At 47.5% G+C, this 11,119-nt stretch overlaps 1 protein-coding gene across 2 annotated transcripts in view; it reads left to right on the top strand.

Annotated features, from left to right (window-relative positions):
- Positions 1 to 10,020, top strand: part of gnb1a (guanine nucleotide binding protein (G protein), beta polypeptide 1a) — a 31,783-nt gene extending 21,763 nt beyond the window's left edge. For both annotated transcript variants that reach the window (XM_048240789.1, XM_048240790.1), the window contains exons 2-11: positions 611 to 723; positions 1,165 to 1,203; positions 1,434 to 1,540; positions 4,425 to 4,488; positions 4,917 to 5,079; positions 7,584 to 7,650; positions 8,117 to 8,318; positions 8,587 to 8,803; positions 9,201 to 9,316; positions 9,919 to 10,020. In XM_048240789.1, the coding sequence (XP_048096746.1) occupies positions 667 to 723; positions 1,165 to 1,203; positions 1,434 to 1,540; positions 4,425 to 4,488; positions 4,917 to 5,079; positions 7,584 to 7,650; positions 8,117 to 8,318; positions 8,587 to 8,803; positions 9,201 to 9,307 (1,023 nt within the window). In that variant the 5' untranslated portion in view covers positions 611 to 666 and the 3' untranslated portion in view covers positions 9,308 to 9,316; positions 9,919 to 10,020. The remainder of the gene's footprint in view (positions 1 to 610; positions 724 to 1,164; positions 1,204 to 1,433; positions 1,541 to 4,424; positions 4,489 to 4,916; positions 5,080 to 7,583; positions 7,651 to 8,116; positions 8,319 to 8,586; positions 8,804 to 9,200; positions 9,317 to 9,918) is intronic.
- Positions 10,021 to 11,119: the final 1,099 nt, after the last annotated feature.

Genomic DNA, 11,119 nt, shown 5'->3' on the forward strand with positions numbered 1-11,119 from the left:
GCTAGCTGTCTTGCAACCAACAGTAGTTTGCTAGCTGCAGTATTCGAATGGATGGCTCTGTTAGCTAGCTTCCTAGCTGCAATTGGGTACTGGATACATCTGTTAGCTAGCTTTTGTATTGATGGCACTATTAGCTAGCTTGCTAGCTGCGGTAGCCTATTTCTTTGGATGGCGCTGTTCACTAGCTTGCTAGCTGCAGTAGCCTTTTTTTATATGGATGGTGCTGTTAACTAGCTTGCTAGCTGCAGTAGCCTATTTCTATGGATGACAGTTTTTGTATCGATGGCACTTCTTAGCTGCAGTAGCCTGTTTGTATGGATGGAACAGTTAGCTAGCTTGCTAGCTGCAGTGTTTGTATGGGTGATCTCTGTTTGGCAATGTTGCGCTGTGTAAGTGTAGGCTAGTTTCATGTGGATTTCCTCACATACCAACCTGCAGCATAAGAAAGTGTGCTGACAACAAGTTGCTGAGGAGATGTCGGCTGTGGCTATTCTCCTTCATAGGTCACTGTTGCATCAGTATGATCCTAGCCCTCAAACATTTCCTATGTGCATGTGTGTAACTCTCTCTCTCCCTCCCTCCCCCTACCTCTCTCTTTCTGTGTGTTCAGATCAGTGCGTTTCCCAGAGCGAGGTCGGAGAGAAGCACACACACTAGCAGGGGAAAATGAGCGAACTGGACCAGCTACGCCAGGAGGCTGAGCAGCTCAAGAACCAGATCCGGGTCAGTCAAACACACGCACACACATGCTCACACACACACACACACACACACACACAGACGTGCACACACGCACACGCATCCACACATGCTCACACACCTACACACGTTTACTGCTCACACACATACACACATTGTGCTTTTTGTTCCCCTTCTACTCCATGACTTTGTTTATGTTCTATAAAAGTCTTCCCTCTCTCTCATCACCACCTTTGTGTGTGTGTCTGTCTATCTGTGTTATCTCTCTCTCTTTCTGTCTGTGTGCCTTTCTGTCCCTGCCTGTCTGTCTGCCTTCCTTTCCGTCCCATACATACACTCGTATGCATACACATTCAATTATACTCTTTGTCAGTTTGTCCTGGACCCACATACTGTCTAGTCAGGCTGGTTGCCTGAGGCTTACGTTTTGACTGAAAATGGTGTGTGTGTGTGTGTTTCCTCCAGGATGCCAGAAAAGCTTGCGCCGATGCCACCCTGTCCCAGGTAAATTAACGTCACACACACCCACACACACAGGATGAGGATGTGAGATGGTGTGTGTGAGAGGGAGAGATGTAACTCTACTAAATGACTAGTGTTCTCTATTGTGTGCATGGGTGTGTGATTGTGTGTGAGATAGAGAGAGAAATGTAGCACCTAATCTGTTGCGTGATCGATGCATGAATGTGTGTGTGTGTTATGGAGGGACTCACGTGTGTGTTGGGTGTGTGCAGATCACAGCCAACATCGACCCAGTGGGGCGGATTCAGATGCGCACCAGGAGGACACTGAGGGGTCACCTGGCCAAGATCTACGCCATGCACTGGGGAACCGACTCCAGGTACCGCACCTCTCTGCCCTCCCTCCCCCCCTCTCTCTCTGCCTCTCTTTCTCCCTCCTTCCCTGTCTCTTTCTTTCTTTTTTCTCTCCACCAGCATCCCTTCTGTCCTCCCTCCTTCCCCATCTCTTTCTCACCCCCCAGCAAGTTGCTCCAGGGAGACTGGCCCTGCAATTAAATGACATCTGCAAGTCGCTTTGGATGAAGGCATCAGCCAAATAAAGAAAGAAAGACCTCTCCATCTCTTTCCCTCTCTCTCTCTCCCTCCCTCCCTCCCTCTCTCTCTCTCTCTCTCTCTCTCTCTCTCCTCCCTCTCTCCCTCCCTCTCTCTCTCTCTCTCTCTCTCTCTCTCTCTCCCCTCCCTCCCTGGTTCCCTCCCTTCATCCCTCTGTCCTCTCTCTCTCCTCTCTCCATGGTTCCTATTCATCCCTCTGTCCTCTCCTCCTCTCTCCATCTCTTCAAATTTTCCTTATCTTTTCTTCTCCTTTTCTTCTCTTTTCTTCTCTTGTCTTTTTCTTCTCTTCTCTTTTCTCTTCTCTCTTCTCTTATCTGTTCCCTGCTGTCTTCAGTGTCATCATTACCCGTCATTGTTTTTAAGCCAGAGAGAGATGATTGTTTGGGTGTGGCTGAATCCTCTGATTAACCATGATCCTGTTGGAGAGCAGTGTTATTTTCCATACTCTCTCTCCCTCCAACTCTTTCCATCTCTCTCTCCCCCTCCCTCTCTACCCTCCCCCTTGTCTCTCATCTCCCTCTCTCCCTCCATCTCTCTCTCTCTCACTCTCTCTCTCTTATTTCCCCCTGTGCACATGCATCAGCTGAATGTTGGGTAGCTAATTGCTAGCCAGCAGGTGTGGCCCTTCCCGGAGGGAGCCAAGCTGCTTTGTCATGTTGCTTTTCTGCGTCACACACACACACACACACACACACACACACACACACACACACACACACACACACACACACACACACACACACACACACATATATATATATATAAAAACAGCCACACAAACACACACACACACACCATCCACACACACACACTCATAGCCACACAGACCAATTCTCCTTCTTTCTCTCTGAGTATGGTGTCTGTATATGTGTGAGAGGGTCATATGTGTGGATGGTGTGTGTGTTTGTGTGTGTCAGAGAGAGACTAGTGTGGACCCTGAGCTGTGGGAGTGTGTGGTTTAAATTTAGTTGCTAATGTTGGGAGTTAATTGTTGGAAGCACCTAGTCTTGAGCACAGAAACCAGGACACCAGTCTGCCAACACCAAAATAGCTTTGCACCTCGTCAGGATAGCCAGGGCTAACAGCAATAGCTATAGACCTCCTCAGGCTAGCCAGGGCTAATAGCAAAAGCTATATACCTCATCAGACTAGCAAGGGCTAACAGCAATAGCTACGCACCTCCTCAGGTTAGCCAGGGCTAACAGCAATAGCTATACACCTCCTCAGGCTAACCAGGGCCAACAACAATACCTGTGCACCTCATCAGGCTAGTCAGAGCTAACAACAGTAACATCACACCTTGTCAGACTAGCTAGGGTTAACAGCAGTAGCGTTGCATCTCCTCAGACTAGCCAGGGCCAACAGCAGTAGCTTTGCACCTTATCAGACTTAATAGGGCTAACAACAATAGCTGTGCACCTCATCAGGCTAGCAAGGGTTTGCAGCAATGACATTGGACCTCAGCAGGCTAGCTAGGGTTAACAACAGGGTGGGTTAATGTTTTGGTGGTAAGAGGCTAACGTTTTTATGCTTCTAGCAGGGTAATGTAGTATTTCTGGTTGTAGGGTAGGCTAATGTGTTTGAGGTTAGGAGCTAATGTTGTTGTAATAGCACAGTAGTCTAAAATTCTGGTGGTAAGAAGCTAATTAGCTGGTTGTTGCATTGGCAGCCAATGTGAACTGAGGAAATACAAATTATTTCCCCAATTAAGCTCATTGGTATCGCATTTTGGTGCTACCATAACATGTAGGATAACATGCAGGGTGTATATTATCATTGCTATGTTCTAAATCAGTATACCAAGTGTGCATGAGAGTTGGTTTCGGGCTGTAATCTAGGAATTGACAGTGAGTTTAATTCCACTCTGTCCTTAGTGCTTGAGTATGCAAGGTAAGCTGATGCTCTCAATCTCCCATAAGCATCTTACTACCAGAGATACACTGTTTGTGTGTATAGCATCTCGCTACCAGATAGTGTGTGTGTGAGACATGCTCCTAGAGAGATTGTGGTTGTAGTTTGACATTGAGTTGTTTGTGTGAGTGTTGTTGAGTGTTTCTGTGTCTATCTGTCTGTCTGTGTATTTTGGAGATTGGTGTGTGTGTGTCTGTGTGTTGCTCAGTAAAATCTAGATCCTGCTCTTGCTGTCGCCATGTTCCTGTTTAGTGTGAAGATGAGTGGCTTTGCATATTCAAAACACTACAGACAAGCTGCGTGTGGGAATGCGTGTGTGGAGTTTGCATCTGAATAGACACTGTGTGTGTGTGTGTGTGTGTGTGTGTGTGCGTGTGAAGAGAGTTTGCATCTGAATAGACACTGTGTGTTTGTGTATGTGAGTCTAGAGATATGGCCGGTTTGGCCGTGGTACTGATAACAGTCCTTCAGGTTAAATCCACCTTTCCATATGGAGTCAGCTTCACGTAACTGTGTGTGTGTGTGTGTGCGTACGTACATACGTACGTGACAAAAGCCAGTAAAGAATCATAGAGGCAATGTTTGCATTTTGTTTTGCATGTCAACAAGGAAATTCCACTCGAGTCCATTTGATTATTAACCTTTCTATTTTTCTGTTCTCTCTATGTCTCTCTGTCTCTTTTTTTCTCTCTCTTTCTTTCTCTCTCTCTATATATATATATTTGTTTTCTCCCCCTTTAGGCTTCTAGTCAGTGCATCCCAGGATGGCAAGCTCATTATTTGGGACAGCTACACCACAAACAAGGTAACACACACACACACACACACAAACAAACACACATACGTTAGCCAGTGGTAGATCTTTGATGTTTGTTTAGCACTGGAGAGATCTTCGCCTCTGGTCAAACCCTACTGCATGCATGAAGAGTTGAGCTGATTGGTTGGCTAGCCTGGCGTTTTTTTTTTGTGTGTGACTCCGTGTGGTGACTCCGTGTGGTGACTCCGTGTGTTCGTTCCCACACACACACACACACACACACACACACACACACACAAACAAACACACATACGTTAGCCAGTGGTAGATCTTTGATGTTTGTTTAGCACTGGAGAGATCTTCGCCTCTGGTCAAACCCCTACTGCATGCATGAAGAGTTGAGCTGATTGGTTGGCTAGCCTGACGTTTTTGTGTGTGGTGACTCCGTGTGGTGACTCCGTGTGTTCCGTTCCCAGGTCCATGCCATCCCCCTGCGCTCCTCGTGGGTCATGACGTGCGCGTACGCCCCCTCTGGTAACTACGTGGCCTGTGGAGGTCTGGACAACATCTGCTCCATCTACAACCTCAAGACCCGTGAAGGCAACGTCCGCGTCAGCCGTGAGCTGGCAGGGCACACAGGTAACACACACGCGCACACACACACACACACACACAGGATGGAAATTGGCACAAGCCAACAGCTAAATGCTGGTAAAATATGAAAGTGGCTGGTAGATTTCAGACACAAAGTAATAATTGAATATTGAGTGCCTGGTGAATTTGCCAGTGGCTGATAGATGTACACATTTTTAAAATTTGATCTCCATCGCTGACAAACACACACACACTCATCACCTACAACGTGAAGTACAGAGAGGTTCTTTGAGCCATGAACTGAAGGCGGCTGCTCCACCCAGTTAATAAGGCTGCTAGTGGTATACACTGTGATGTCATTAACCCTTAAAGGAGTACGGAATGTTGAGAAATGAACGTTCTAAAGAATATCTGGGTTCATTGAATTTAACATAGAATTTTAGAACCTTCAATTGTTGCGGAACTTAGAACGTTCAAAAACCTACACCTTTAAGGGTTAAGCTAGATGCACAACAATCACACACACAAACACACACTAGTCATCTACAACCTCAAGATCCGCAAAGGAATTGGCAGGGTAAACAGGTAACAGACACGCGCGCACACACTCAAATATAATTTGCTGCCTGGGCTAGTCTAGCAACTCTCCGTTGGCTTGCAAAGCTGGAAAAATTAAAACTTCGATAGGGCCGATCACATCGTGTATAGAGACGTTAGGTGGGCTTAACATAATGATTGATGGCAGAGTTGCAACGGTTCGCTTGAATTCCCTGCTACTTGAAAACAAAGAAGATGGATGTTGCTGTTGGCGAACAGCGTGACACGAGTTAAGCTTTTTTTAAGTTGGCAAAAGTTTGAACTAGCCAACTAGCTCCGCTGGTGAGAAAACACATGGGACTCATGAGTTGTAGCGCTGTCCTATTGTGTGCAGAGGGAATTTGAAAGACAACCGATTATCCCGCCCCTCGGACTGAGCACTGCCAACGGTGAGTCACCAGACCCTACATTTTAATGTAGGTCTGGCTCGTCAGGCTATTCTAAAGCATCACTGGCTGACTAAAGATGCAGAGAGTGTTAGTTGTCCCAGCTGGTAAAGATGCAGAGAGAGCTAGTTGTCCCAGCTGGTCAAGCTGTGTGATTGGAGAATGGAGATGGGCGAGTGGAGAGAGTTGTGGACAGAATTCAAACCACCAGTGTTTGTTGTGCTTTCTGTAATAACCGTTAAAGGTTCCGTAAGATTCCGTTCCGCAACAATTCAAGGTTCTAAAACTTTATGTTGAATTCAGAGCCCTAGAGAGAGATAAGGCTCTGATCAGACTGAATTTAACAGGGTGGAATTCAATGGGAGCCTATGTGTAGTCTTATGGAAGCTTACTGTATTTTAACTGGCTATTAATTGATATATGCAATTTTGACACAGGATAATAAACAGGCCGGTAAAATAATGCTGACACTACTGCATTGTTTCCATCGTATGTCACAACCCCCCCCCACACACACACACACACACACACACACACCTGTAGGCTACACACACACACACACACACACACACAAACACCCTCACCCTCACCCTCCTGTAGGCTAAACTAAACGTTTGTCAGACTAGATAGAGTTGTGTTTGTGCTGCATTTGTAGTGGATGCTTCAGATAGGTTAAGCGGTCACAGAGGCCAAATCTGTTCGGGTTAGAACTTAGGATACAAATTAACATGCAAAAAAAGCAGGTCACATCATTTTCTCTCTAATATGAAGTCACAGTTGGCTTGAAATATAGCATTGGTTGTGTCAGTGTATAGTTTGGATTTGCCTGTGAATGGACCCACGTATCACTGCCACACACACACACACCTTCCTAAGTTCATTAGCACACCTGACACCTCACACAGATATGTTACTACTATACACACATACACACCTGCAGCACACCACATCACCCGACACACACACACTTGGATCAGTAAGATGGGATCCAAGCTGTGTGTGAAACTAAACAGTGTGTGTGTGTGTGTGTGTGGACCTAAGCTTCCTGAGCTACGGGCTGACTGCTCTTCACTCTTAATTACTATGTGATAAATGAGAGCCCATCCTCACACATACACACCAGATAACTATCGTCCCACTGGTGTCTGAAGCTGCCTCATACAAGTGGTAGCAGCCTGTAGATGTCCTGAATCAAGACAGATACACACAAGTACACGTACGCACGTACACACGTTTATGTCAGTCATGGAAGACACGTCAGACTGTGCACACACACACACAATTGCACAGGCAGGTGTGTGGCACACACTAACATGCATTACATGCAAGACTACACAAATACTCACACACTCATGCGCACACAAATACACACTTCCACACTCTCATGCGCACACCTGTAGGCTTTGTGTAAGATTACAAGACTACTGAAGAGTGGCAAAGAAATAAATGTATTCTCCTTCCCTCCTTCTCCTTTGTCATCACCTCTTTTTGCCCCCCTCTCTCTCTCCTTTGCCCTTCCTCCTCCCTTTCTCCTTTTCCCTCTCTTTCTCCCTCTTTCTCCCTCAGGGTACCTCTCCTGCTGTCGTTTCCTGGATGACAATCAGATTGTCACCAGCTCTGGAGACACCAGCTGGTGAGTTTGGGTACTGCAGCACATGAACACTTCAGCCAGAACACACACACGCACACACAGTAAAGGTGTGTGTGGTGGAGTCTAGGGCTGTCACTTTTTATTCGATATTCGAATATGCATTCGAACATGATATGAAATATCAATGTCAAACTATAAATGAACTATTCGGTTTTTAGTGCCATGTGTAGCACATTTTTACAGTCTTAGTTTGTTTTTTATTTTATTGTTTGCCATCTCATCCAGTAGCGAGTGCTCTAAACGTATTGTAGCGTTGGCCCATGACCAAATCAAGCCAATAATAGCCAGTAGCCACAATAATGACTGGAGCCAGAGCCCTCAATAGCCACCCTGTTAACCGTTAAAGATAATGTAGTTTGCCGACTCTGCAAAAAACAGTTTACTTACGCATTTGTGTGTGTTTGTTGTCTGCCTCCTTAACTGTGTGTGTGTGTGCTCCCCCCCTCAGTGCTCTGTGGGACATTGAGACTGGGCAGCAGACGACCACCTTTGCGGGCCACAGCGGAGACGTGATGAGCCTCTCCCTGGCCCCGGACACACGCTCCTTTGTGTCGGGGGCCTGCGACGCCTCAGCCAAGCTGTGGGACGTCAGAGAAGGCATGTGCCGGCAGACCTTCACTGGACACGAGTCCGACATCAACGCCATCTGTGTAAGGCTCAATCACTCTCTCTCTCTCTCTCTCTCTCTCTCTCTCTCTCTCTCTCTCTCTCTCTTATTCTCTCTCTCTCTCTCTCTAATTCTCTCTCTCTCTCTCCCTGTCTCTGTCTTCTGTCTCACACACACACACACACACACACACACACGCACGCGTCCATCACATATACAGCCACACACTTGTCATTATGGGCTTGGTTCATGCAGGCTTTGTATGTTGCTGTATGTTAAGGCCTTGTGTGTGTGTGTGTGTGTGTGTTCAGTTCTTCCCCAATGGGAACGCGTTTGCAACGGGCTCGGACGACGCCACCTGCAGGCTGTTTGACCTGCGCGCTGACCAGGAGCTGATGGTCTACTCCCATGACAACATCATCTGCGGCATCACCTCCGTGGCCTTCTCCAAGAGCGGCCGCCTGCTGCTGGCCGGATACGACGACTTCAACTGCAACGTGTGGGACTCCCTCAAAGCCGACCGCGCCGGTGAGACACACACACACACACACACACACACACACACACACACACACACACACACTTGTACATGTGTACCATGTACACACACACTCAGTCACACTCAGGTCACACACACACACACACACACACACACACACACACTCAGGTCACACACACATACACACACTCAATCACACTCCGGCATAGTTGCCAGCAGTGGCCTAATGTTTAGGTGACCCTGTCACACACTCAGTGTGTGCATACTTTAAGTGCTTTTATGAGTGCTGGTGTGTGTTTTGTCGTGTGTTTGTGTGTGTGCTTATGTGCTTCGGTGTCGACTGGGTCATGTGTTTCTATGTGCATCACTGTATCGGTCTGAACTCTAATTCACTCTCTCTCTCTCTGTGTGTGTGTGTGTGTGCAGGAGTGCTGGCGGGGCACGATAACCGCGTTAGCTGCTTGGGCGTAACTGACGACGGCATGGCAGTGGCCACAGGCTCCTGGGACAGTTTCCTCAAGATCTGGAATTAAAGCCAGCAGGTAACCCAAACACCCGTGTGTGTGTGCGTGCGTGCTAGGTGTTCGGCCTTAAAGCGCACAGCTATATGGTAGTATATCAGTCTAGGGTCCAACATAAGATTGTCCCGAAAAGTCACTGTTACATAAAACTGTTTTTATGGCATTGGAATGAAGCCCCTCTTTCTGTTAGCAGCTACGTTTAGCTCCAACCAGTTCACATCACAGATGAGCTGAAATGACTCGTGCTAGTGATGGGCAGAAAAACACAGTAACTGGCCTGACATGCTCGTCTGCTTGCCCCGGGCCAGTAAACCTTGGTCAGTCCTTCACAGGGTCATCTAAATGATTTTGGAAATAGTGCATCTCCAAATCACCCCCATACTGTAGCATAGCACACAAACACACACACTTAGAGCAGCAGAGCTAGTGTTCCTTCATGACATAACAGGAAGTGATGTCATGTGAGCATGGTTGACTCTCTGCCGCCCCCTGCTGTTTGACGGTAAAAGTGCAGCTCCCCTCTCCAGACTCATGGCCTTTTTTCAAAGCTGTGTGTGTGTGTGTGTGTGTGTTTTCAGCTTGGTCCTCACCAGTACGTTCTGCTCTCTGCTCGTCTGTTGCAGGTGGCATCCGGACTCCAAAGTTGACTGGAAGACCATTCTAACATCAAACAAATCGTTCAATTTTATTGCATATCCAATTTTCTCAAACACAGCGGAAGAAAAGAAAAAAGAAAACCTCACTCACCCCACCCGCCCCCCCCCCCTCCCCCCTCTCCCACCCCAAACTAAACTCGGAAGGGCAGAAAGCAGACAAACTAAGAGCACAAACCCCCAACCCTCCCTAGACGCATGAGCCTGATAGGGCGGGGCCACTCAAACATGATTGTGATTGGTCATTCCTCTCGGGACCATGATTGTGATTGGTCATTCCTCTCGGGACCATTCTGGCCTGCCCCCCAACCCCACCCTGACCACACCCACACGCCCCGTGCCCCGCCCATTTCCCTGCTCTCTGTTGGGTAGGTTGGTTTTGTTTGGGTTTGATTGTTTTGGTTTATTTCTTTGTTTTGTTTGTTTGTCGTCCCAGTTGATAACCGCAGGAATTAGTGTATCCAAGAATCACAAGAATGACACATCACACACAACCCAATACCACTTCACACACACACACACACACACACACACACACACACACACACTCTCACTCCACCCAATACCACTACACACACACACACACACACACACACACACACACACACACACACACACACCACCCAATACCACTGCTCAAACACATACACATACGAGCATCAGCCAATGCCACTGCTTCCTTTTCTGTCAAACTATTATTAGACTTTCTGACACAAACACACATACAGAACAGACACGCATTCACACACACACACAGGTATGAATGCACACTGTCATTTTTAAGCCGATTTCTTAAGTCGTTGGCCAGATAGACACACAGATGATTACGTCAGCAGGCTTCAGTTCCTCCTGCTGCCAGGAGGCCTCAGTCCAGCCTTCAGGGTCATGTCCACCCCCTCTCTCTCTCCCTCTCTCTCTCTCTCTCTCTCTCTCTCTCTCTCTCTCTCTCTCTCTCTCTCTCTCCTCGTCCCTCTTTCTCTCTCTCTCTCTCTCTCTCTCTCTCTCTCCCCTTCCCCGCCTCTTTGTGTTCTCTTCGTTTGCACAACTGTAAGTGTGTGTGCTGTCTATAGGATCATGTCTCTAACCAAGCACATGCTATTCCCATCATGGAGTCCCAACCCAGCCTGACCCTCAACCCTGACCCTGAACCCCCCCTCCCCAAACCCCACCC

The sequence above is a fragment of the Alosa alosa genome, chromosome 4 (genome assembly GCF_017589495.1).
Source record: "Alosa alosa isolate M-15738 ecotype Scorff River chromosome 4, AALO_Geno_1.1, whole genome shotgun sequence".
Lineage (NCBI taxonomy): Eukaryota > Metazoa > Chordata > Actinopteri > Clupeiformes > Clupeidae > Alosa > Alosa alosa.